Source organism: Coccomyxa subellipsoidea (genome assembly GCF_000258705.1).
Source record: "Coccomyxa subellipsoidea C-169, whole genome shotgun sequence".
NCBI classification, from domain to species: domain Eukaryota; kingdom Viridiplantae; phylum Chlorophyta; class Trebouxiophyceae; family Coccomyxaceae; genus Coccomyxa; species Coccomyxa subellipsoidea.
This window is the reverse complement of record NW_005178036.1, coordinates 963,844-990,167: the sequence shown is the minus strand read 5'-3', so window position 1 is coordinate 990,167 and position 26,324 is coordinate 963,844. Positions and strand designations below refer to the sequence as shown.

Below are 26,324 nucleotides of genomic sequence, written 5' to 3'. Positions count from 1 at the left end.
TTCCGCGTCCCTGTCTGTGCAGATGGAGAATTTGAAAAAGTCAATGCATAGTCGTGATGCCAGGCGAAATCAGGGCAGGCTGGAGCGCGCGGTGCGACATGCCATCTTGTGTACTTCTGCTACGCAAAGATGTTTTGTGTTGCTGGTCTGCACGTGTACATTTGAATCGTTCCAACGGGACAACTTGGACTTCTTCAACTAGATCTTTGGCTTCAGCTGGAGCATTGTTGGGGAATGTGATGTTTGTGCAAATGCAGGCTGGTCAGGAGAGTGGGGGTGACCTTTATGGCAAGCGTGTAGTCCCAGAAAATGCAACGGGTGGAGTGGCTTTAGGTCCTGCATCGGCAGCAAGTGCCGCTGTGGAGAGAGCTGCTGCCCTTGGTGGGCCGCGTATGCTGCGCTGCGATCTGTGCCAGGTATCCACCCCTCATCTGGGGTCTGGTGATATGCGTGCAGAGGATCACCTTGATCACCTCAAGACAGGGCCATGCCTAGATGTCATGACGGCACCACTGTGCAGGCCAATTTCAGTGGAGATGCGCTGTACCAGCAGCACTTGAACGGCCCAACACACAAGAAGGCTCTTGCCAAGGAGGAAGCCAGGCGATTGCGGGACCTGCAGATGGGGGCAAGCCGTGGCGCTGCTGAGGCTGCTCTGGTGCGCCTTTCAATCATATCCCAACACAATGGGCAGTCTGCTGCATCTCTTTATTCAACCCATGCTAACAGCATGCATTTCCAGGGGCGGTACTTGAGCCCCTGGAAATGCAGCCCCAGGGGCGGTAATTTAGCCCGCGCAATACTGGGGAGATGATCGCCAATGCGATGGCGCCAGGATATGCCCTGGCCAAATCAAGATTGAGGAATGGACATCCAGGCTGGGGAGCTCAAAACACTAATATTCTTAGAAGTCGATAAACGAGAGAGCCTTAGATATGTGTGTTTGAGTAATACAAGGTCCAAGTGCGGACCATCTCTAGTTGGGAGTCTGACTCCGCATTCCTGTGGCAGGCTGCAGCAGCATGGGCAAATGATGGCAGTCTGAGTGGGCGGGCAGGGGCCAGAACGCTGCCCACGCGACCGCCCCCGGCCGAACCGGCGTCCTTTGATGACCCCTCGCCTTCTGGCCTGCCGCAGCAACAGGGCCACAGCATGGGCTATCACCATGCTGGATCCACAGGCGTGCCTGGCCGGCTGCCACAACCAGCGCCAGCACGAGGGGCGGGAAGAGGAATGACAGGTGCAGCTGCGGCTCCTCATCATCTAAGGGCTTGCTCAGTAAAAATTATTAGTGTTTTGCCTGCCTCCCAGGCATCGGGCACATAGAAGGTGTTGTCCTCATAGTTTCAGCTGTGGCTTTGGCAAGGTGGCACAGGGCGCGGAAGGGGCGGAAGGGGAAGGGGGGAGGATGCAGCTGCGGCAGCTGCAGCAGAAGCAGCCGCACGAGCAGCCCAGGTGTCCCATGCAGAGCTGGTAGCACGAGCTCGCAAGGATGACGTGCCCCTCAGCATCGGTGGTGCGCTGCAAACAAATGCCTTCTAAAGTCTAAACAAGAGTTCTCTAGGTGATGCTGTCTTGATTTTTTCAGTCAAGCTCGTGTGCATGTGATATGCAGCAAAGACACACAGGTTCAAATCCAAGCGTCAGACCTAATGGGTCAGTTATATTCTGGCGCCTGCATTGCAGGGTGGGTGCCTCCTTCTATCGGCTTGAAACCAGTGGAGGACGAAGAAGATGCCAGCGCGCATGAGCGCTCGCATGAAACCATAGCAACTGCAGATGTCGCAGCTGCACATGCCTCAGCCGAGTCTGCAGAATACAGTCATGAAGGCTCAAAAAGTGAAAGGGAGGAAAGTAAAGAAGAAAATGCTGCAGGTACACCTCGCGCTGTGTATCTGCAGCACTTCTAAAATGTTGATGTCAACTCAAATGCAGGACAACTTCATTGTGAGGGAGCTGACCAATCCTGAGTGGTGAGTGACTGGGCTGTGGCCTGCGCAGGACTTGGTGGTTTGGTGGAGTATAGTGGGGATAACAGTCAAGAGGAGGGCAGCAGCGAATCTGATGATGAAGATGTCCCTCGTCCCAAGATTGTGTCATTCTTCTAGATCATCCTGCATTGCTTATTGACATATTCAGCATTCAGCATTGTAAAGAAGCATTTCACGACACCACATGAGAGGGCAGTGACCATATTATTGACACTATTTGCAGCCTCAATGGAACTGGGTCGTGATTTGCCAGCACCCCGGGAACAGCCTTACATTGTATCACTGTCAAGCACCTTGTCTGCAATTAATGATATCATCGATGGTGATGAAATCGATCTAAACATTTACAGGTGATTCTAGCTCGTGGCAATTTTCATTACCAAGCGCATAAAGCTTTGGAGTACAAAGTCAAGCTGGATATTTCTTAACAGCCTGGCACTGTCAGCAACAAGTAGCAGAAAGTGCAGTTCAGCAGCAAGCATGCATATGAACACCAAAACAACCGGACTCGCCGTCAGGGTGGAACTAGTCTCAAAGCAGGCAGTACCTTAGCCAGTGCTATGTAGCCCAGTACACAGAGATATCCTGGGCAGATCTGAGGATTCACAGAAAAATAACAGACAGGAAACAAGCCGAACATCGAGCAAATGGCCCTCTACTTCAAGGGGTGGGGATCCTTTGCCAGGACCACAAAGAGCGGCCAGTACACAGTGGCCTTGTCCTCGTCACTTGTGAAGCCGAAGGCAGCCTTGTAAGCCCCCTTGAACTTGATCAGAGGATCTGGCAGGTCAGGATGCTGCTCTCTGTACGTCGCATACGCAGACCAGCTGCTGAGGTATCCAATCTGCACCACACTAGACTTCTTCAAAGGGATCTTATCCGGATGAATGTTCACAAGGCCTCACAGCTCACTACAATGCCTGATAATTGCGATAAGATTGCAGTGCACTGACCATGCAGCAAAGAAAGTTTATAGTTTGACAGGCAGTGAACACGACAGGGTTGCGCAGCTGCCTTACCAAGGCAGACACAGACATCTCTGCACTCATGGTGTCCAGGATGACACGCTTCACCTCTCCAAAATGCTCAGGGCCAGGCTCGAGTCCTGCGCATGCCAAGGGAGAATTGCATTATCAGTATGCGGCAAACAATTGCAATCCACCCACGTGCACACATTTCACCATTGTGCGAGTGTACTTCCTGGCTTGCTAATGAAGAGCAGCTCAAGCTCACCTTTGTACTGCTTCTCGATGAGGCGCCGTCTGTCTGACCAGTAGGGTCCCAGAGTGCCGTTATAGAGGGCTTCCAGTGCCGCATTTGCCGCATCATTGCCCTTGAATTCGCAAAGGTCATACCCCCAAGCAGCAAATGCACCTTCAGGCCGCAGAACCCTTCGGACCTCTCTGTAGAACGCAGGCAGGTCAAACCTGTGGGACAGGTGTGGGCTGTTAGATGTCCAGGTCTGTACTGGACAGGTACAAAGGAAGCTAACTTCCTTTGCAGGTGGTCCTGGGCTCACCAGTGCAGAGCCTGTGCGACTGTCACAAGATTAACGCTGCCACCCGGCACGCCTGTCTCTTCAGCGCTGGCGTGGCCATACTCGATGTTGGGTAGCCGTACAGCTTCTTTTAGCTGCTGTTCGGACTGGTCAAGCGCCACGACCTGGGCGCACGGGGAAGATGCTCAACGTGTAGTGATTGACTCACATTGATTTATCAAATCAAGCATGAATGCATGCAGAGATGTATCACGTGATCATCAATGCTGGAAGAGCACCCGTTGGAACTTGCGAGAGAGCACGGCTGCAGCCTGTCCACTTCCCGTCGCAAGATCGAGTGCTGAGTCATATGAGGCTAGTTTTGCAAAATCATAGATCACTTCGTAAAGGCCAGAAGGATAGGTTGGCCGGTAAGCTGCGTAAGAGGATGCTTGATTGCGGAACAGATGTCCGAATCCTGCCATTAGAGCTCAAAATGGCGCTGTACTCCAACGCATAGAATCATCAGGAGATCAGTGAGTTATTTCGATAAGCTTTGCTCCGCGTGTGTAAGTCCAGATGCAGTGGTTCAGTTGGGTCCTCTGGATTACAAATCCGAATTCGTAATATCCTAGCTGAGCATGCAAGCACGTGCTCTGAAAGACCTCCTGGCTAGCCTCATGCTCCATTTGCAATGACTGGTTTCATGCATTGATGGCATCCTGCAAAGCCTGTTCTTAGGGAATGATGGCCCAAGGGGCAGAAGGGTGGCGAAGCATACTTGGAGGGATCGGCGTAGATGGCCATGAGCAGGACGAGGGAGGGTGCTAGCTGACGATGGAGTGCGCCTGTCCGGAGGCGATGTCAACCACGTAGGATAGCGTGTGGTACCAGGGCTCCAGCGCGCGGCTGCGCAGCGGGTATCGCGCAAGTGTCGCCCTCACGTTTGCCGTCCCCTTGCCGCTGCCGCCAAAGTGGTGCAGGAACGAGTCCTGCGCGCAGAGACACAGTCCTATTGAGTTCAGGGGAAAATATTTTGCAGGTCTGCATCACAGAACCCCTCGCCTCACACTTGGAAAATGATTTATAATGTGATACACAATACACCTCAGATTTGAAGACCCACAAGGCAGGCTCCTTTGGCATACGACATCATCAATAATCCCGCAGCAGACTATATTCCCAAGCACATAAGTGTCTTACAACAGCAGGCTTCGTTGCTCTCTGCAGCCCTCATCACAGGAGGTCCTTTGGACTTTGTAAAGCACCAAACGATGCGTTCTGAAGCCAGACACAAAGCAACGGGGGTGCATGCACGATGGCGGCGTCAAACGAGCCGCATCCGTGCGCTGGGCTACGTGGTGAGGGCCTTGGTGAGCTGGGAGACGTGGTCGGCTGCGGCGGCCGCGGCGGCTGATCCACCACCAGTCGCGTGAGCACCTCCTCATACCCCGCCGCATTGAACCCGCCGGCCCCAGGCCTCACCCGCCTGTGATCCGCGTTCTACCGCCAGGTGTGCCCGTGCATCACTCAAGGCGAGTTTTCCAAATGACTCCATGAACATCCCCAGACATTCTGTTTTCTGTTACCAGGCTGAGACTGTCTGGAAATGCATGAGTGGCAGGTCACTAGGCATGCAATGGCTGCCCTGCTGTAGACGCCTTGTGAAGTCATTCCCCAAAAGATATCCAGCTGGTGTACAATTCATTTCGCTAACATCAGCATTCCTCTTTGTCTGTTTGATGTAGGTGAGCATAAGTGGATGCGGATTATTTTGCTAGTTCTCGTTAATGCCTTCTGCGAAACTTTCCTAGAAACACTTTTCGAACATAACAGGTCAAAACAAGACATCTAGATGGGCGATTGACCTCCAGAGTCCCTCTTTGTACTCTTCTAACACCAAATTTATCAAAAGCACTGATTTTCCGTTTCGGTGGACGTCCTTTTCTTCGACGCCTTTTGACAATGGGGGATCTCAAACCTTATAACCTTCAGTGACCACTCCACAATGCTGCTTTCACATCTGCACAACGCAAAACCACTTAACCTTGTCACTGTACAGCAGGAAAGGCTGCATCTGCTAAACCCTGTATGTCTGCCATCACATAGCAGCTGCATTGGGCTGTGGAAAACGAACGATACCTGACAAGAAATGACGTTGTAACATGCTTCCTTTCTCCATTTGACTTGCTCTTTGAAACACAACAACAGCGCTCACACACGCCGTGAGCGGTCGGTACATGTAGCATCGAAATTGCAAGAAGGTCACCGAGGACCGGGTGAATCGCCGACAAGCCCCCGTGAGGTACCCGACCCAGAGGTCGCCTGTTCAATTCCTGGGACGTCCCAGTCCAGATTAGGGTTAGATTAGGGTTACTTTTCTGGGTGCCGGGCCCCGCTCCCACTGTACCTCTAACGGTGGTACGGGGTGGGGCCTGGCCTGGAGCTGGAGCTGGAGCTGGAGCTGGAGCTGGAGCTGGAGCTGGAGCTGGAGCTGGAGCTGGAGCTGGACCTGGAGCTCCAGCTGGAGACGTCCAGCTGGAGGACTTCCCCAACACCTACACACACCTTTTGCTCCTTTCCACCTCTGTCACCATGTTTGCCGGCCGGCGCCTTGCTCTGATCATCATGGCATAGCTATGTAAGCTGCTTTCAGATGGCCCCTTTGCAAACCTGCTTGCTCATCCAGAAGCAAAAGTTCTCAAAACATCGACCCTGACACATGTTCCGCATGGCATCACATTTGCTGCTCACGCAGAATGAAGAAAGGGGTTCCTTACATAGGGGTGCAACATGCACCACCTAGGGCGCAACAGGCGGTGCATGACTGTGGATCTGCACAAACCGAAGGGGTAGGAATTCTTGCGGATTTTGGCCAACTGCTCTGACGTACCCATTGAAAGCTCATTAAAAAATTCAGGCTGGGCGTCATGGAAAAGTGGAAACTCGGCCCTTAAAATATATTTCCAGCCCCTCAGCCTTTACTGTCTTCTGCTTTCTTGCATGCAGGCTGACAAGTACAAGAGAGTGCTGCGTTTGCAGGGCTTTGAGTGCTCTGTACAGCTGTGAATCTGCTGCAGGATATGAAGCCAGATGTGATGTACACGAGGATCTCAGGCTACGGGCAGACGGGGCCCAGAGCCAGCATGGCGTGCTATAAGAGTGCGGCTGAGGCATTTGCGGGGTTCATGCACCTTGAAACCTATGCTGACAGGCCATCTGTGTGCACAAATCTGCCGCTGGGAGATACCCTCAGGGGATTGATTCAGGCTGACTGGACCCAATGCCGTCTCTTGTAAATTATGGTTGCAAAATTCTACACAGCTTTTGCACTTCATGATCCCGTGCTCGGATGTGCACACAACAATGGCATGAAATCCCAACTTACACAATAGCACAATTCAATAATAAACTCTGTCCAAGTCATGATCATGTCCCTCTAGAGTCAATCTGAGATCTCAGAAGACATCATCACCAGTAATTCCCAGAAGACATACATGTACTGCTCTCGACTTTTGATTTAGCGACCACCCCTACCACTACCGTGACGGCTAGAGCTGCAGCAAATTAAATCTCACATGACCCTGCTGTGTTGTGACAATACTGCAGTACAAGAGCATCTCCTCACACTGTGTCTCTCACAATTTCCCATCTGGTACAAGAGCGGGATCAGGCGTTTTCCAAGATTACAATTGGGCTGCCTTGATCATTTTGCAACCTGAAACAGCGGCGGTCATTGAATCATATTTGCAGTGTTGCCATGCGCTGCTGGAGGTGCTCATGCACACTCACTGCCACTCGTCCCTCACTCCATTCATCGCCCTCCTCAGGGGCTGAAGCCGGTGGCGTGGATGTCATACTGCTGTGCGCCACACTAGAGCTCCCATCGTCTGATAGGATTGTCACACTTTCCACTGTAGAACTGGAGGACTCTGCGGATATGTCTGTCAGCGCCGACCAGCTGGCCTCATGTGACGGCTCTGTGATGCTGCTGCTGGCATGACTGTCTGAGCATGCAGCTGGCCAGGATGCTGAGGCCGCTGAGCGCAAAATGCGCGCTGGGCTGCTGTCGAATGCGCCGGCAGGGGGAGCATTGCTGATGTCGTGCTGCTGAGTCAGGAGCGTCGATGAGGTGTCGGAGACGCTGATGCTGGCGCATGTGGATGTGGAGGAGAACAGCAGCGGATCTGTGAGACCCGCCTCAGCCACCAAGCGCCGGCGCCTTGCAGCATACAGCTCCCGCCTGCCATAACGAGCACCGCCAGGCCTTTAAATGAGCTCTTAGCATCCATTGGTCAGCGTATTCTTAGCAGCCTTTGTACTCATCTTTAAGGCTTTCAAAAAATGGCAATTTTATCCATTTGTCAGGCGGTGTTGACTCTGACCAGTGCAGTGAAACATGTAATGCAATATTGGAAGCTATGTTCACGCACCTGGTCATCAGGTGGGCTGGAGGGCTGTGCACCCTCGGAGGCTTGGGCACGCCCCATCTGCGCTCTCCATGCGCGTCCCTCATGCTCCTGACATCCTCACAATGCCCTGCAACACCACCGCTCACTCATGAACATTGTTCAACAATTGTCTTGCACATGACCACAGACTGTTCACACCCTCCAAGAATATCTCACAGACTGGCAACTGCCAAATATGTGTAATTATGGGAATATACCTGCAGCAGCACCCGGCAGGCTGCCATGCGGCCGGGAGTTGTCCGGCGGCCGGGGTCGCTGCAGCAGCCTCAGCGGGTGATCGCGCGTTTGCGCCTCGTCCTCATCCTCAGACCAGGCCCTCGAGCGATGCTGCTCCTGCAGGTCTGGAGACGCCGGCCGCGACTGATCCGCCGCGGCCGAGCCCGACAAGCCGTCAGATGCATCCACCATCCCATACGGTCCCCGGAGGACTCCCTCATTTTCTGCATGTGCTCTACGCGCTCCGTAGAACACCCTTTCCGGGGCATGCTCCAAAACCTCACTCTCCTGTGGCTGCGCATTGGTGCCGTCAGGGAGATCTGAGGTCTGGACTGCGGCGTCTCTCTGAAGTGCTGTGTCCCGGCGCTGCGCCGTCTGCCGCCGGCGCTTCAGCCGCTCCAAGGACTTGGCCCTGTCAGCCCTGCCCGCCCTCTCTGGCCTGCCGCCTGCATGCCCATGCTGCGGCTGGACAGGCCGCCAGAAGCCCCCACCCCATCTTGGCACAGCGTTGCTGGCATCTCTCTCTGCAGCACGCCTGCTGGGGCTGCCCTGCCGGTGAGCAGTGCTGCTCCCTGGAGTGAAGTGCCTGTCGGCTGCCTGGGTGTGTCGGGCTTGGACGGCGATCGGGGCGCGCTGCGGAGAGGCGCTCTGCTGCGGGCTGCGCGCACAGATGCGCTTCAGCGAGGCCTCCGCTAGCGAGTCCAGGACAGCGTGCAGCAGCGGGTCAATCTCCGCCTCCTGCTGCCGCTGCAGCAGCTCCTGCACGCGCGCCTGCACACCGCGCGCTGCCTCCTCTGCCGCCAGGTGGCGCTCAAAATCCTCTGCACTGCTGCCGCCAGCAACCTGCTGACACGCGGCATGGTGCTGTTCTGCGGATGTTTCCTCCGCTTCCCGGTCTTGCGGGACAGGGGCGACCCCTCCCGGCCCGGTAGAGGTCCTCTTGCTGGAGCCCAGGAAAGGGTGTGCTGCCGCGCCAGCAGCTTCGCTTGCGAGTGGATTTTGATGATCCCTTGTGGGCGTCGGGGAGATGCGGCGTTGGGCGAGGCCGTGCAGCGCGGAGGGAAGGGAGCCGTGGGCGCCGTCCCAAGAGTCCAGCAGCCGCGCCAGCTCCTCGGTGATGACATCCTGCGCCGCCTGCTCCATCTCCTGCTGCGTCAGCCGCCCGCGCCACTGCTCGATCCAGGACCCCGCTGTCTCTGTGACCTCCTCTTGACCAGACGTCTGCTGCGTCTGTGTGCCTTGGGCCTTTCCTGTCCCCTGCGTGGGACCCTCTTCCCCGCTGGGCTCTGCTGCATCAGAAGGCGCCTTCTCCGCCTGCAGATTTGCCTCTTCTTCAGCTAGCGATGGGCAAGCCTCGGCGCTGTCTTTGGCAGCCGTTTCTGGTAGCTCACTGCCAGCCACATCAGCACCGCTGATCTGGCCGCTATGATCCACGACGATCTGTGATGTGCAGCTTGCATCAGCGGCACCAATCGCCTCCGCCTCCGTGGCCTCATCAGTAAATGAGTCTGCTGGGCTGGCCTTCTCCGCAGCGGGCTGGCTGAGGCTGCGGCTGTCGAGCAGCCTGGCAGCCACTGCCTCGGCGATGTGCTCCACGAGGGTCTCGCGCAGCGACTCCAGCTGAGCCGCCTCTGAGGCCTCGGGGGCGCTCTGTACCTCCCTGTCCACTATCACAGGGTGCTGCTGTGTTCCCTTTTCCACGAGGGCACGCTGCGACAGCTGCTCTTCCGGTGCATGCTCTGACACAGCCGGCTCATGCGGTCGCTGATCTGTTCCGTGCGAGCTGGATGCTCTGCTATCCCTCTCAGGGCTGCACTGGATGCTCTTGTCAGCCATGACGCGCAAATCGCCCATAGCTGCTTTGGGCTCTGCATGCGAGTGCACGGGTGGCGGCGTGGCCGCAGAGTCACGCATGTGCGGCTGTGCTTCATCGTCGCTGGACGACGGGCAAGCGCTCTCGCGCTCCGGCTGCAGCAGCTGCAGCGTCCGGGGCTGCAGCAGCAGGGCGGCCAATGCATGGAGGGTTTCGTCGCGCCTGTGTGCCGGGCCCTCCTGCTGTGCCTCTTCTGGCAGCGCTGGCCTTTTGTGTCTCGCCTCCCCTGCTCCCAACACAGTAAGGCTTAGTCCAATACAACGCCCTTAAATCTTGCCTTGCAACATAATATTGCCCGGTGTGCTCACACTGTCCAGTAGTTACTCACTTGCCCACAAATGGCACATCGATGCTGCAGGAAAGAAGAGGAAACTAATCTTGCTATGCAGTCACCTTTTGCCTGGGCGCTGGCAGGTTGTGGACAAAGCTTCTGAGGGGCTGGAGCTGCCTGCCTTTCGCCAACACTGAGGCTTGCAACGCGCGGCACAAAGGCAGGAGGGGCTGGCGTGCCTGCACACGCCGCACCACTAAATTCATGTCCAATATTGAACCACTGTTCATGGTGGGAACAAAATTAGACAGCCAAAGCTTTTCAAAAGCGGCCAACAGTACTTTCCCATGCGCCAAGATGGTGCTACAGGCTTGGCAAAGTGTCAATCGCTGGAGGCAGTAGCCTTGCTTAAATGCACACGCTGTGCTAGCACAGACATTGCAGCTGCACTTCTCATGAGGCTTATCTGTACTCAGTCCTGCTGTGAGGGCAGCAGGGGAGCGGACTCTGACCGGGTGAGGGAGCGCTGGGCAGTGGTGCAGCCCTCGTGCCGAACGCTAAGTGCGGCCGCTTGGGCGCCGGCGCCGGCGCGAAGCCCGGCGGCGTGGCCGGCCTGGCAGAGGCCGGCCGCCCTGGTGAGACTGCGCGCTTGCGCACATCAGACCGTGCATTCGGCGTTGGCGACGGAGCCTGTGGTGTCCTCCTGGGACCTGCAGCAGCTGCACCCAATGATCTCCCAACTTGTCTATTGTGGTGCTTGTCGTTCCATTGCAACGGTAACTTTTCCCTTGAGGCCACACATTCGTGGCATGTGATGCGATGTCCTTGAAATGGCTTGGCAAGGTCACAGTGGAGGCAGGTAGACTTTTGTGTTCGGGAAGGCAGTGTTGTGTGCACCTTGCTTTGTGGCAGGACCACTGGCAAGGTGGCTGCTGTCTGCAGCTTTATGTGCTGCACTTTGTCGGCCGGCCGCGCGAGCTCCTGCATAGATGGCAACACACGTCAATGTCCATTTCAGAACTCTACCTGGCAGACAGGCTTCGCAGCAAGAAATTCACTGTGTGGATTCTGAAGTGGACAATGCGTCCAGGCTTTGAAAGCACCTGCTGTTGCTACTCCTGATTCTGGTGCCTTTTGCAGCTCCTGCAATGCTGCCCTAGCCTTTGTGTAGTCAAAGACAGGCAAGCCTGCCTGCCCCTCAACCCTGCGCACACATCTAAGTCAAATGGCACGAAGTCATGGAACTGTCCCTGTGGCTGTAACCACAAGGAAATAACCTGCCCGTTATGAAGGGGAGGTCACCTCTCCATGATGTCTGGCCGCATCACTTGCGGCTGACGTGGAGATGCGGCGCCTTTGGGACCTGCATGCCACGTATCGAATGTAGGTGCAGGTAAATTCACAGTACCAGCCTTCAATGAAAGGCAGTGTTGGGGTATGTCAACAGCTGTCTTTATCACCTGCAAATGCTGGTGCCTGGGGTACAGCAGAAGTTGCTGCGCGTGTGTGGCCAAGACTCCAGCCGTGTTGCTGCGGCAGGGGCGGAGCTGCCGGCGCATGCATGGATGGTGGCCACCTAAAAATTGCCGGGTACTGCAGAGCCTGACAGGAACACAAAGATACAGAAGTGTCAAGCAAAAATATGCAGCAACAATTGAGGAGCGTACAGACCATCACTCATTCCTGAATGGGGAGGGTTGGTGATGTGCGCAAACCTGGAAACGCAGCGGTTGTGTGAGGGGTCCAAAGGGATGGGCGCTCGCTGAGTGGAAGCTCCTCGTAGCCTGCTCAAGATGGGCTGTCGTGATTGGCTCGGGAGCAACTGATGGCCTGGGTGCCTCTTCAGAGCTGTGCATGGGCGTTCCAGCTATGGGCCTCTCTAAATGCAGTGAGCGGCTTTGAGGGACATGTTCCTGGGCAGAAACTGCGGCTGTCATAAGTGCACTGCCTGTGGTCTCCCCCTCTGTCTGTACACTGCGCTCGACAACATGCCTCTGCACGCTGGCTGGCTGGCTTGAACTGCTCGGTTGCGGGGCAATTTCCGGCCCCTGACCAAGTGCCTTGTCACCCTCAGCACTGGCGCTGGCTGGTACAGCTGGTCCAATTCCTGCAGGCGCCATGCTGCTGCCAGGCATCTCCAGAAGCTGCAGTGACAGCTGTGGCTTGCTGGGAGCTTCAGGAAGCGTCGACTGGTTGTATCCAGAGGGCGGTGGCAGCCGATCAGCTTCGTGCATGTGCTGCGCGTGCACAGCCGCAGTGGCGGCTGACGCTGCTGCAGCCGCCACAGCCGCGATCTGCTCCATCCAGGCGCCTTGGCCCCAAGGAATCTGCTGCTGAGCTCCCGCTGCATTTTGAGGAGCTTCTGAGGGCGCCAAAGTCTGCTCCTGGACACCTGCTGCCCTGCCTGGCACTGCTGCATGCTCCAGACTTTGAGCAAGCTGCAAAGGTCTAGGCTCAGCATCTGTTGCGCCTGCAGGAGTGCTAGGCCTGGATTGCTGTGTCGGTGGCCTCTTCTGCGGTGGTGTCGCACTTGTGCGGGGAAGAGATTCAGTCTTACGCCCTGCTGGCCGCTCCCTCTGTCTGGCTGGAGGCTTGCTGGGCCTGGGCAGCTCTGCCAAGGCTGGGAGATGATGTTGCGCAGGCACAGGAGCGCTGCTGGTTCCTTGCCCGCCCATGAGTTGCGTCAAGATGTCCAGCTCCCTTCCAGCGGCGGCAAGGTAGTACCGGTCAAGGTGCTGCTCTACCGGCGCCCCTTGTGGTGGGGTCACAACCAAGGAGGGCCTGTCAGCGGTCAAGCTGGGCGCTGCATTAGCCTGCGGCGGTAAGGTGCGATTTGAACTGGGCAAGGCGTCGTCCCTCTGCTCTTCAAGGCTGGCTTGCTCCCCGTCTTGGCTTCCTTGGTCGTCTGTAGTCTGGGTGGCTGTATCCTGGCGAACGGGCCTCGCCAGCTGGCTCGATGGCTCTGGGAGCGGCTGTGTGTGTGCAAACTGCGCCGGCACTGCCGTTCTGACTGCGTATGGCTGTGGCAGCAGAGCTGGGCTTCTGGCCTGTGGCAGCTGTCCCTCCTCAGGCTGCTGAGAAAATTTATCCTGAGGCTGCGTATCTGGATGCAGCGGCTTTAAAGGAACGCCATACACGTCTGACAGCACCTGCAACAGTACGATCAATAATAACACTGAAAAAGAGCTGAGTTGTCTGGGGTAGGAATTTACGAATGGTGTGCATGCCTTCAGGACAATAAGTGCTGACATCCTGACCTGGACGAGGTACGCCACGGCCTCTTCAACCCCCTCCTTTGTGCCTTGCGGGTGCAGCCACAGGGCCTTTTGAATTTGCCTTTGAAGCTTCTCTGCCTCTGCTGGATCCAAGCCACCCTGCGCAAGCGAGTACAATTAAATGGCTATGTAACAAGATGTTTGCACCCGGTGGAGATTGAAGAGACAGCAGCAAGATCAACTCTTCAAATAATCCGAAAAGCAATTTTTTCATCATTTCTTGATTTTCAGACAAACAATCTGACACTTACTTTCCTATGACTTCTCAGAAATGCCAACATCGTGTCTGCAACTTCTGCGGCAGCCCCCTCATACAGCAGTCTTCGACGAGATGCAGATTCCAAATCACTATAATTACAGTAAGGATTTGGTGCCAAAGACATCGCATCCGTTTCAATCGTTGTGCCAAATATTGGGATTCTGCTCATTTTTGGCCAACTATTCCTTGGATCCCACGATCGTTTCCTGTAGATGACAAAAAAAATCCAAATGTCTCAGAAACTGTGGACGTCTACCACAGATCAGTATCATCGAAAGTGGGCACTCTGATTGTAAACAACCAGATGGTCACTGGAGAGAAGAAGAACAGTCGCCAAGAGAAGCTACCAAATTTAGTGGACGGATAATAGTATGAAAAGGAAATAAGAGTTCAACGTGCGCTTGATATGCGGAGAGCAAAATGAAAAGCGGTCAAACACCGAGTTGACTTTGCGGGGGTCGATATGATATTGGAGTACTCGTCCGAAATGGCAGATCATTCAGATCCACCCTTGATTTTGTGTTCAGTACCTGCTGTGTGTGCAATATATGGACATACTGCCATCAAGGGTTTCGTCGATACTGAATGTTGTGCCTCACTCGGCGTGAGTACAGAATAATTTGGGCATCAAGAAGCACAAGACTGTGAGACAATTCACCGGGTCAAAAAACCACAACCTCATATTTCTGGTGTGACATGCAACTTTTGACATCAGCAGGACTCTCTCGCACGCGAGGGCAAGCCGTGCCCTGCTCATCTGCAGCACGATCCTCTGCCCTTCCTGCTCGACAGGGGCCCCGATTGTGTTGGAAATGCACATATTGCTTTCGATTTGTCCGAAAGAGCTCTGGATCCGGGCGCAGCTGTAGGGGAGGTCATGTCTCAGGTAGGTCTTTTCATATGAGGAAGGGCCTGGTTCGCAGCTGTCTGTATTCTATATTCTGTATTCTGATTGGTAATATTGTTGTGTTGTTCTTTGCCTGAAACATCTGTACTGTGCAACAGTGAAAGCATCAGCAGTGGACACAGCTGCAGTGCAGACAGAGTGGTGCGCGCTGCATACCCTCTTAGACTAGTCCCCAAAAACTAGCTACAATGATTACAAGCTTCCACCACCGCTTCTTGCTAAGCAGTGCATGCATGCAGGTTCCAGAAGACGGTCACACTGCCAGCTATGAGCAGAGGTTGTCATGTGATCACCTGGCATATCATGCAGCAGGTCCCCGAGCTCAGCAGCTTTGAGGTTGGCATGGCAAACTTCTTCAGTAAGTACAGTGGATCTTCATTGCAGAGCGCAAATGTGATTTGCGCTTCAATACTTGCCTGATGATGCACCGCCACGAGATGATCCTTCATGCACTGAACGATGACCTGCCATTGCAGTCCAACACACCAGTGCATCATTGACTATCAACGAGAACGCCAGCCCTGATGTTCCTCTGGACCTCAATGTATGCAGTCCCTCCTTCCCTGCGATCTCCTCTGTTGCACTTCATCCTTCGTATTGCATGTGTGTTTTGTCACTGATTAGTGTTTGGCAACCAGGCTTGCCTCGTGTTGTGATTGTTGATGGGGGTTATGCAGGATGCGCTGGACAAGATCGTGCCGGAGGGACATCATTACAGACATCTGGATGAAGGGTTGGATGACATGCCAGCGCATGTGAAGGTGAGATTCATGAATCTGATTGTGAGCACATGGATAAGGACGTGCTGAGAGCCCCTCCAGTGCTTTGGTGCCCTAATGCCAAGCAAGAAGGTTGAGGCCCGGTGAACATGCTATCTAGCGCAATAGTGGAATTGCAAGTTGACTCGAATTCTGCTTGCAGTCTTCGCTCATGGGCCCCAGTCTGAGCATCCCAGTACAGCAAGGTCGACTTGGTCTTGGGACTTGGCAAGGTAAAAGTCTTTGCTGGTCTTCTGCTCTAGTGTTCTGCTGAGGAGCAGTTTCTTGAAGTAAAAAAAAGCAACCCTGTAAATTAATGTCAGCGGAGCAACCCCTCAGTTCAATCTCAGAGATTTCAGTATGCGTCCGCAGGGTTATATCTAAATGAGCACAGGAACTATGGGGGCTCTCGGTCAATAGTTGTCACCATTCAGGGCCAGAAACGCCCAGATGGCCGCAAGTATGGCTCGCACTGGTGAAAGTTGAGAAACAGTTGCAGCATCAATGTTGTGCAGTATAATACGATGACCCGCAAGATCTCCAGAGTTCCACTTTAGATGGAAGCCTGCTGCTTATGTACATCATGGAATAACACCTATTAAGTGGATGATGCTTTCTGAAGCATGGCTTGCCGTTGCAATGGTTGACGTGTGCAACAGTTGCTGCAGTATGTGATAAAATTGATAGTTATTGCACGTGTGATTCTTCGTGAGTCAACGTGCCTTTCAAATGTCATGGCTGATTGCACAGTCTAATAGATTGATTCTATGCAGCATGATGCCGTATGGCGGCAATTGTATCTATTATCTGGTTGAAATTCAACTTTGAGTGGGAAGAGTGCCTGGACTTTGGCAATTGTTCTTCCCTTCAGCATTCATAGTAGCCATGAAAGTTGTTGCAGTTTTGAATTTGGGACCATTTCCTACATGCTGCTCGAGCAAGATGAATGACTGCTGGCTGATGAATATATCTTAAATTGAGCAGTGAGCATCTGCAGCAAACTCTGGCAAAATGTAGGCATGTCTGCTGCTATCCTTTCACACTGTGCACTTCCAAGCATGAGGACCCAGTCTGAATCTCAGACGCAGGCGGACAGCCTCTATCGTGCTCCTACAAATAGCAGCAACTCCCAGCTGGTATCCTCATCAGTGACCGTGGCTGTCGCCTCCCACACGCTTCAACACAAAGAACTCCCCGCCCTCCACCAGCTGCTTGGGTGGCTGTCCCTCCTCAATGTGGCCCCACCAGATGATCGAGTCATCATAGGGGTCAGGCACGCCCACTATGCGCTCTGAGAATGATGACGTCACCTCCACGGGTTTGTCCTCTGTGCCAAAAGGGGCATCCAGCCTGCACATGACACATGCAGCATTCTTCAGCTGAGGACAACTAGAGATACTACTGTCGAGGTGGACAGAGCATGTGCAGTATCAAGGTACAAGAAGCAACTAACGTCCTGACACTGGCATGAGTAATAGGGACGACCATTATCAAGATACAAACATGTGGAACGTACCAGTCCTCATGGAAGATGTCTTTGTTGTGCAGCTGCCCCTCCATTTCAGCCCTGTACAACCAGAGGCTCCCATACATACTGCTGAAGAACAACGGATGCACAATGCCAAAGCACGAAATGTGCTGGAAAAATTATATTACGTTCAACAAGTACGTACCTCTCAAGACCTGTTGCATGTTCCAGGTCGAGGGTCACATCACCCGAAGCAAACGTTGGGCCAGTTGTGTGAAGTTCCTTATGCCAGGAGCTCCTGTAGTCTATACTCTGCACCGCTGATGCCTGCAGCATTGCCCAATGACCGTCAGCCCGGCTTGAGGTATTCCAACACTCCCAAAAGGTCAGGACTTGACAAGGAAAGGATGTGGCATTGTCAGTGTCAGCTGTCAGCTGCATAAAACCTCCTGGGAATGGATTCAAAGTGTAAGGCACATAAGATAAAAGAGAAACAGACCCCTCCAGCACCACAATCCCACTCCTACCGAAGACAAGTTTACGTCTTTGAGACACACTGAATCGAGCCCTAAGCAAAGCCTTTCAGGCCTGGATGGGGCCCTGTGTGTCTGCAGGTCTTCCACTGCTACTCAAAGATCGACAACGCTACCAATCTACGAGGGATACACTGGAAGGTACAAATGTCTGTCCCAGCAGGTATTCTCAGGACCTCGCAAAAAAATATTGAGATGGCTTTCAATGACCTGCAGTAAGGCGTGGTATATCCTGGAATGGGCAATAAGAACAGATCACTTACTAGCCTGCTCAGAAGGGGAGGCTGTGCACTGACTGTCACTTGGACTGAACAGGGACTGCAGAGTGCCCTGGTGGCCAATCTCCAGGGTAAGCGGCCCAGCCGGCTCATGACGGTCCTAGGTGCCCCTTATGTCCCTGATCCGCGGAGTCCCCCTGATGAGAAACCCAGACTGGCTCGATCACCTCAAGAGACTCTAATATTTGCTGCGATATGGCAGGTGCTTCGAGCCCTGCTACAATTTATAACGCACCCTTTCCTAAGGGGGGAAACCTATTCTTTTCTGATTCTGTGACTCAGCCAATGGCGGGATGGCGAAAAATTTGGATCCAAGAGCTGACCGTTTGCAAGGCCACATAATCTGTGCAAAACATGCGAAAGTTGTGAGGTGAAGATGAGGCTTGCATTCAGCAGCACGCATCGCGGCATCGGCGTCCAGAGGGCTTCATCCCCAAATCTGGTTTGGGCGCACCAAGCGCACCAAGACCCGGGAGCCCAGCAAAAGAGGCCTGTGCGACGGCTGTCGTTCAAGAATCCCTTCACATTGTTTGATCGTCACTCACAGAAGCAAAGTGTACTGCAGGTATTGATTGCGAAGCGTCCTGTGTACACCTGATCAAGTGATGTTTCCTCTGTCTGGTGATACCAGACTGGTACACATCGCACATGAATTCTTGACTTCCACAACGTCGCTTGCCTTACAGCTACGTCCTGTAGCATGTGTACCAATGGCTGTCTGGCAGCATATCGCTTGACAAATCAGGCAGAGACTGCGGTCTCTCACCATCTGTCTGCGCTGATAACGAATAAGTTCGTTTCATAGGTGACAACAGACGCTCCAGCGAGGCAGAATGACTCAGGACCATCGAAGCTGGCTATGGGTATACTGCTTGGTGCTGCAGTTCTACTCCTGGCAACCTGGCAACGGTTGACAGCAAGGTCAGCCGGAGTTTACTTGTGATCATCTTTCATCTCATTGTCCATTTAGCCAGATGGCAGGCTGAAGCTCCCCACCTGGTGGCGTTGCGTGAAACTCTATGCACTCATCATGCATGATCTGCATTTAGGAGCGCCAGGACTGAGAAAGAGCGGCCCACCACCGACGAGGACGTTCAACGAGATGTTGATGCAGTCTCACTGGGAGAGGCGCTGGACGCAGAGGCTGCCTTGCAGCAGAGAAGCATAGCGGATCAGCTACAGGTTCGGATTGATCAGGCACAGGCGCGGATTCTGAAAGCTCCAACAGAGCTCAGGGCAAGGATTGTCAAAGAGGAGGTGAGCAGACTGGGCTCTTTCCATCATGGCGCGGCATCCAGTCATCAGCAAGACTACAATATATTACTTGCCCAATGCCACGGTGTATGGCATGTTCACTCAGTGATTAAGACGAATTCAATCCTGTGCCAGCAGTAGATCGGCAAAGTTGAGTGTGGATGGCTGGCTTTGAGCAGGTGCAAAACTTGAGGGCTCTGCGGCAGATGGCGTCAGAACTGTACAGCTATAATGCAATGAGCTTGGAAGCAGAGGAGATGCGCGCGCAGCTGGCCGGCCTCAAGCTGAGACAGACCCCGGACACCCCTGCCGCAGCAGAGAGCACAGACGCTCCTTCTAAAACTGCAAGTATAGATGACAGCACGCTGGAACAGCGCAGAGAGTCTGGCGCAGCTGCAAGCTCCAGCGATAGCTTTGAGGACAGTGCTGGTGCAGAAGGGGCATTGGCCTCACCACACACGGTAGTGACAGATGAGAGGCAGCGCGAGGGAGAGGAAGTAGCAGAGCTTGCCAGCCGCATGTGGAATGGCGCAGCAGAGGAAGAGCCGCACATGATGAACGGGAAGAGCATGAACGGGCATTACGCAGAACGACCAGAGATGGAGATAGTTGAGACAGTGGTAGGCGCAGAGGAGGCCAGCATCACACAGCTGGAGCTGCTGGCAGGAGGCATCAACCTGCCTCACCCGGCGAAGGCTTCGACGGGGGGCGAGGATGCATTCTTCACCAGCACGGCCTTCTGCGGCGCTGTGGGCGTTGCAGACGGCGTCAGCGGCTGGGCGAAAGACGGCGTGAACGCTGCCCTGTACTCCAGGTGCTTGCACACCTCATGGGCCTCTTCACATCTATTTGCAATATCCCTTGCAGCAGGGGATTTATCACATGCAAACGAGATTCGTAGATGACTCTTGGTTGTGTTGGGCTCCCTTGGTGTTGACACCCTTTCATCTTGACCCGCATGTGATTGCAGAGCATCCACGTGCCAATAACTCAGCTTCATCTTGAATTCAAGACATGTGTAACCACGCGTTTTTGGCACATCTTGACAGGATCTTGCTCTGTGAAGCAAGCCTGCGTGTGTATGGGCGCACGAGAATCGTGATGGCTTGAAGGGTGATAACATGGGAGGGTGTGGTGTGTGCCAGGAAGCTGATGCGCCACGCGCAGGAGGGAGTGGAGATGGGGCTGGGGTCTGAGCAGGGGGCGATGGGTGTCTTGAAGCATGCCAATACCCACACCAATGACACAGATGGATCCACCACTGCCGTGGTGGCTGTCATGCACCCGCCCAATGTCTGTGAGGTGTGCGTTTCCAAAATGTACATGAAGTCCACTTTCGCAATAGCAGTCCTCTTTTCGTTTCACAGGAAAAATGCATGCACTCTTTAAGGCTGTAACGGTGGTGCATGGCTGCCCCAGATCGCCAGCGTTGGCGACAGTGGCTTCCGCTTGATCCGCCAGGGCGACTGCATCTTTGCCAGCGAGGTGCTCCACTTTTTCCCTGGAAAGTTTTTTTCCTGGGCTCTTTTTCATTTCCAGCATATCACAGCGCATGCAGCCCCAGCCATAACAGCCTCTCTTGTACAGTAAGCTTCATGCAGTACATGCACCACCATCTGAATAGCTACTCTTGTACAGCCAGCTTAATGCGTGTATGCGCCCCTAGCCATAACAACCTCTCTTTCTCAAGTCCACCTCCATGCAGTGCATGCACCCGCAGCCGTGTAAGATTCGTTACCCAGTGGGGATACAGTAAGCTACATGCAGTGCATGCACCATCAACCGTCACAGGAACAAATCATGATGTGCAGGCCCAGCAGCACAGCTTCAACTGCCCCTTCCAGCTGGCGTCCCAGGTGCGCTGGCCCGAGGCGGACTCCCCGGACGACGCAGATGTGTACGAGGTAGGCCTGCTGCCAGGCGACATCCTGGTGCTGGGCAGCGACGGCCTCTTCGACAACATGTGGGACTCCCAGCTGGAGAGCATCGTCCGGGAGCACATCAAGGTCTGCTCCTCGTCCACCCTGCTCTCTGGCAACCACCACCCACTGCATTGCTCCGTGTAACCTGTCCAAATCTGTCCCTGCAACCCTCCCTTGTTGCATGCTGCCCAGCTCTTGTACCCACCTAAGGACGTGCACGCGAAGGTCTGCATGCCACTTGCTCTGCTCTGTTATTGGCATGGTCCCTGTTCTCTGCAGGTCTCTTTTTGCGTCTCCCAGATTCTGTGTTATGAGCGACTGTATTATGAGTGAAAATGCTACCAGGAAGAACGTGCTGGAGAATGACACCTAGGCTAGTATGGCATCTGGTTGCTGGCAAACTGTGCCAAGGTGGCCGGCTGCAATCACATGCCCATTTCCCTTGATGAAAGTTGAAGCTAAAGGTGGTGCTGCTGCAGGCGCAGCCGCACAGGACGTCATTCACAGCAGAGGCGCTGGCGCGCACGCTGGCGCAGGCGGCGCGCAAGAATGCATTGGATGACCGCTACCGCTCGCCCTTCATTGTGGAGGCGGCCGCGGCGGGCGTGCTGCCGATTTGGAAGCGCTGGCAGCCGCGCGGCGGCAAGCTCGATGACTGCACCGTTGTTGTTGTATTTGCGCAGCCCGTGCAGGCCCGGGATGATAAGCGCAGCCAGGCGCCACCCTTCCCGGTGTCTGCTGCTGCGTGAGGAGTGTTCTGGGTAGATAGGCAGCAGTGCTTGCGATTTTTCACCTGTAGTGGTTCTTTTTGTGGCAGTTGTTTTATGCAGGTGAGCGATAAGAGCAGAATGTTTCTGAGTGATGTGTTTGCGTGCCCTCATTTCATGGAACCTCGAGATAGTTGACAGCCTGCTCATGCCCTGTGCAACTTTTGGTAGATAGTTTCTCTTATGGACATTTAATTCAAGTTACCTGGAGGCTCAATGCAGGTTTTTTCTGCTTCCTTTCTATTCCTGAAGGTTTCACCCTACTGCCCAGCACAGCGAGGTTGTGTGAGTTTTTGTTGACAATTAGTCAAGTTGCACCTGTGCGACTAATCCCATAGTGCGTGGGACAGGCTAACATGCAAGGAGATTGTGAAGTTGCCAGCAAGAAGAGAATGCGTCCTGTATGTGGTGCATGCCAAACATGTTGCGTGGGGATTTTGCAGTAAATGAGCAAGAACAACGGCTTGTAATTACACAGTGCTCTTCTCAGGACCACACTAGGTACAACCTTGCTAGCAGTGCTGGCAATGTTCTCTCAAAGCTCAATGGAAGGCATTCGCACAGATTTTTGTTCACTGCCGACGCCAAAAACCGTTCCAGAACAGGAAAACAGAGATCTGCAGGCTCGAGGCAGTTCGCAACAAGACAACAGCATATCTGCAACACAACAATTCTTTGAGCAGAAAGCAACAGGCCTGGGACAATTGCTCGCGATGTGGAGCTGCTCTAAGAGCGCCTTCTGCGCCAAGGAATTCTCTTTAGTATTCAAAGGAATATCCGCATCCTCTTAATCTGTCACCGTGACGGCGGTGTCAGTGGTCTCACTTGAGGATGGTCTTGATAAGAAGGCGCGCCACAGTGTAAGGGTCCACCTGCAACACAAAAGGATCTCAATCTCACATTGCATGTCAACAAATCCTTGGGCCTCACATGCAGTCTTTTTGGTGCATTGAAATTGCGGAGCAGGACAGAAAACAAAGGACCACAACACATGAACCAAGACAGACTACTGTGGCAAAAGACGGGTGATGCAGGTAGGAGCGCTCACATTGGCAGCAGGCCTTCTGTCCTCAAGGTAGCCATAGCCCTTCAGCTGCACAGCCACACAGCACATGTCAGGCCCACACGCTCCTGAACAACATCAGAATGCAGCAGGAAACCAGGCATGCACCAGCTATCATTGGCAGTTGCTCAAGAAGGAAGTGGAAGGCTGCTTACCTGGACTGGGAGGGGGATGCGGATGGACGAGCCGCGGTCAGCCACACCATACCTGAAGGTGTTCATGTCGCACGTCTCGTGCTTGCCGGTCAGGCGCTCCTCGTTGCCTGCACAACACCGCACCCATTACATGGATTCCTCGACGCCTTTCCTTATCCCACAAGACAAGAACGCCCACTTCCTTAATGACACGGTGCAAGCATCAACACCGCGCCACATGACACCCAGTAGAACCCACACTGTCCTCCAGCATGACACCCAAACAAGGAAACAAGTCAAGCCCACACAGTCCCCCCATGTTCAAAGCACGACAGTATGTACTGAGGGGGGTCACAATAACAGGTGAGGAGCGGGTGAGAGGACTCACCGGTGCCGTACTGGCTGATGTGCTCGGGGTGGGTCTTGGACAGGCGCTCGATGGCCTCCAGGATGGCCTTCATGCCGCCCTCGTTGCGCATGGACTCCGTGGAGAAGTTGGTGTGCGCGCCAGTGCCTGCACGCCAGCAGCTCTCTTAGTCCTTGAGATGCACAAATGCAGCGCGGCTTTGGCTTTCCCTGGGCACTTGTGCAGGCTGAGCTCGCGTTGCATTGAACACGATGCTGCCTGAATGAAGGTGAAGCTATTTCTGCCCATGTCCTGTCTCTCAATACTTAACAAGTCTGGGTGCCCCAATACCCGAGCCATCCCTGTCTATGCGTGCCTGCTTGTCCTATCCTATCACGTGCGCTCTTTCCAAGTGTTTCAGGTTCAGCTGGTGCCTTATGGCTTCAAGGGAATTGCAAGGTGCGCAAAGGGGGCGCACCGTTCCAGTCACCCTTGACGGGCTTGGGGGCGAAGGTGGAGACGATGCCGAAGTTCTCTCCGAGGCGGTGCAGCAGCCAGCGGGCGGCCATGACCTGGTCACCCACCTCGGTGGGGCCCACGGGGCCGATCTGGAACTCCCACTGCCCAGGCATCACCTCAGCATTGATGCCGCTGATGATCAGGCCCGCCTGCAGTCGAAACTTTCTGGCGTCAGACACAATATCCCACAGCTTGCTGAGAGCGCAGGTGGTCGCTGGGAATACTGCACAGGCAGTTGACAACGGCTGCTCTGTGGCCAGCACTGGCAATGCAATCATATGTAGTAATCCACAATTCTAGTGAAGGTATCTGCCTTCCACTCTGGAAGATTGCGAAGCTAGGGCAGTTTGCAGGAACCAGGACGTGTGCAATGCAGGATCTGACTGCAGAATTCTGCAATGACACCTGTGAGACATATTTCTCATTGTGTGGGTCCATGAAGAAAGGGAGAAGAAGGACCTTGATGCAAGCGTCCATGTGGGCCTCGGCCAGGGGGCGGCCATAGACGGACTCTGAGCCGACACCGCAGTAGAAGGGGCCCTGGGGGAAGGGGAAGCCGCCGTTGGGCCAGCCGTACACCTGCCCAGACTTGTTCAGCATCGTGTACTCCTGCACTCGCACACATGCCCCCGTCACAAGATGCCCCAGGCGATCACACAAGAACCACCTGTGGACAGGTGTTTCTGAATGAGTGCAAGGGTCATTCAATGAAACGTTTTTGGGCCAGGCCAAGAGACATTCAGGACAAACATATCTGGGTCCATGCAAAACACACAATATACTAGAACCTCTCATTCAGTGCAGGACAAGCATCTCTGGGTTGATGCAGGAAACCGTCAGGACAAGCACCTCTGAACCGGTGCAAGAGACAGTCACTGCGAGGTGAATTGGGTGTCTTTGGAGAGGTGTAGGAGGAGAAAGCACGGACCTGCTCGAAGCCGTAGAGGGGCTGCTCCGCGACCACGTCTGGAGTGAGGAGCTCCACCAGCTGGGCGCGGGTGTTGGTGTCGTGGGGGGTGCCGTCCGGGTTGAGCACGTCGCACACAATCAGCACTGCAGCGCCACCACAAGCACCCTCAGACGGATAGAAATGGCCTCAGGGGACATGCAGGTGAACAACGATGGTCAGAGCATTGTAGCGCAAACAAAGTGAACATATACATTTACAAAAGCTGAGGAGCGCACCGTCGTCTCCTCCGCGGATGGGGTCGGGGTAGACCGCCACGGGGCTGCAGTGCAGGCACACATGCTCTGTCAGTCTATCATCAACCGCGGCAAGCAGAAATATTGTACTCAAGAGCGACGGGCATTAGTGCAAGCAAGGGCTGGGCGGCTCACTTGAGGATGCAGTCGGAGTTGTTGCCCTCGGCCTGGCCGGTGGAGGAGCCATCGAATGACCAGTCGGGGAAGTCCTTGGGCTCGAAGGTGGTGATCGGCTGCTGGATGACCTTTGTCTTGGAGCGCATCTCGTTGAACACGGTGCCCTGCATCAAGCATGGGATGGTAAAATAAAAGTTCAATACCTACAGAGTCGCCATTAGTGAGAAGATCAGTAATGCAGTACACATCAGTCCTATCACTGCAGCAATAAAAATTGACTGTTGCCTGGTGCTGAGCCAAGGACCCTCACCTTGGCGGGGCTCCCCTCCAGACCATCAGCCCTGTTGGCAACAAGGAAGCAATAAACTGGCAATCTTTATAATACACAGATGCATTCTGTCCATGATTGAGATTGCCCAGCCAGCGTGCTTGGGAGCCAGACATCCATTGAGATCACTTGAGCCAGGTGCAGACACTGGAATTTAACGGGCAGCAGCACAGGCGCACCAGATGTACTCAGCCCTCTGTGCGTAAGCACTGATGACGATGCAACACCTCCGCCTCTGCAGCAGAAACAGCAAATATGAAGGGTCAGATCAATCATTGTTCTGGAAGAAGGTGCATCGACAGAGCCTCTGGCGGCAAAACCATCGTAATCACTATGACGAAACGCTACAACGTAACCCCTTGGACATTTTCTTCGACAAAAGATCACAGCTTGCTCTTTTGTCCACGTGAACCCCTGGTTCACGTGAGAGACCATTCTCTCAATTCCCACCTGCGAGCGGTTGGCGCGTACAACCACGGGCTGGACGGCGTAGTTGGCCTGCAGAAAAGCGCACGTCAAATTTAACGGAAGACTCGAAATAGAAACGCGCGAAAACAAACAAAAAGAACAGTGGCTGCGCAAACCTAGATGCCAGCCGAACACTCCTCAGAACCCAACTCACCTTGGCAGTCATGTTGCGGCTGCCACAGAAGGCGGAGGGGCGCATTGAAACCGACATGGCGGCAGGTGTCGACAGGCCCAAACAAGAATACCTTTCTATGAAATTTCAACCGGGCCACAAATTCCAATGGGGTAGCATTCAATTCCCTTGTCTGTGGGTTCCGAACATCGAGAACCCTAGCTTCATCAGCCTCAAGAATCATCACTGCTCTCGACAATAGGCTCTAGTCTTAGTGTCAACAAAACAATGACCGCTCCTGCTCATATGGATA

General features: G+C 54.2%; 6 protein-coding genes across 6 annotated transcripts; 3 read left to right on the top strand and 3 right to left on the bottom strand.

Annotated features, from left to right (window-relative positions):
* Window positions 1-43: 43 nt before the first annotated feature.
* Window positions 44-2,108, top strand: COCSUDRAFT_63043 (hypothetical protein; the record flags this gene model as incomplete). Its single annotated transcript, XM_005647994.1, has 7 exons — window positions 44-91; window positions 258-416; window positions 521-658; window positions 1,012-1,240; window positions 1,376-1,516; window positions 1,687-1,821; window positions 2,002-2,108. The coding sequence occupies 7 exons, from the start codon at window positions 44-46 to the stop codon at window positions 2,106-2,108; spliced, it is 957 nt and encodes a 318-aa protein (XP_005648051.1).
* Window positions 2,109-2,239: 131 nt separating this feature from the next.
* On the bottom strand, window positions 2,240-4,023 carry COCSUDRAFT_28875 (S-adenosyl-L-methionine-dependent methyltransferase). The gene is made up of 5 exons (XM_005647993.1): window positions 3,768-4,023; window positions 3,511-3,653; window positions 3,225-3,418; window positions 3,011-3,096; window positions 2,240-2,835 (listed from the first exon to the last, which is right to left on the bottom strand). The coding sequence occupies exons 1-5, from the start codon at window positions 3,951-3,953 to the stop codon at window positions 2,647-2,649; spliced, it is 798 nt and encodes a 265-aa protein (XP_005648050.1). The 5' UTR covers window positions 3,954-4,023; the 3' UTR covers window positions 2,240-2,646.
* Window positions 4,024-13,906: 9,883 nt separating this feature from the next.
* COCSUDRAFT_36457 (UPF0047-domain-containing protein) lies at window positions 13,907-15,978 on the top strand (the record flags this gene model as incomplete). The annotated part of the gene is made up of 7 exons (XM_005647992.1): window positions 13,907-13,934; window positions 14,840-14,882; window positions 14,981-15,099; window positions 15,218-15,285; window positions 15,419-15,502; window positions 15,663-15,732; window positions 15,872-15,978. The coding sequence occupies 7 exons, from the start codon at window positions 13,907-13,909 to the stop codon at window positions 15,976-15,978; spliced, it is 519 nt and encodes a 172-aa protein (XP_005648049.1).
* A 428-nt stretch (window positions 15,979-16,406) lies between these two features.
* Window positions 16,407-17,937, bottom strand: COCSUDRAFT_53359 (hypothetical protein). Its single transcript, XM_005647991.1, has 4 exons — window positions 17,764-17,937; window positions 17,173-17,294; window positions 17,016-17,066; window positions 16,407-16,849 (listed from the first exon to the last, which is right to left on the bottom strand). Exons 1-4 carry the CDS (start codon window positions 17,869-17,871, stop codon window positions 16,645-16,647), a joined length of 486 nt encoding a protein of 161 aa, XP_005648048.1. The 5' UTR covers window positions 17,872-17,937; the 3' UTR covers window positions 16,407-16,644.
* A 700-nt stretch (window positions 17,938-18,637) lies between these two features.
* COCSUDRAFT_41730 (protein serine/threonine phosphatase 2C) lies at window positions 18,638-21,703 on the top strand (the record flags this gene model as incomplete). Its single annotated transcript, XM_005647990.1, has 7 exons — window positions 18,638-18,699; window positions 18,828-19,035; window positions 19,212-19,846; window positions 20,178-20,334; window positions 20,452-20,517; window positions 20,844-21,038; window positions 21,434-21,703. The coding sequence occupies 7 exons, from the start codon at window positions 18,638-18,640 to the stop codon at window positions 21,701-21,703; spliced, it is 1,593 nt and encodes a 530-aa protein (XP_005648047.1).
* A 466-nt stretch (window positions 21,704-22,169) lies between these two features.
* COCSUDRAFT_23517 (glutamine synthetase) lies at window positions 22,170-26,139 on the bottom strand. Its single transcript, XM_005647989.1, has 13 exons — window positions 26,054-26,139; window positions 25,882-25,929; window positions 25,611-25,666; window positions 25,414-25,444; window positions 25,122-25,267; window positions 24,969-25,012; window positions 24,712-24,836; window positions 24,243-24,392; window positions 23,743-23,932; window positions 23,307-23,432; window positions 22,940-23,046; window positions 22,770-22,814; window positions 22,170-22,593 (listed from the first exon to the last, which is right to left on the bottom strand). Exons 1-13 carry the CDS (start codon window positions 26,108-26,110, stop codon window positions 22,543-22,545), a joined length of 1,176 nt encoding a protein of 391 aa, XP_005648046.1. The 5' UTR covers window positions 26,111-26,139; the 3' UTR covers window positions 22,170-22,542.
* Window positions 26,140-26,324: the final 185 nt, after the last annotated feature.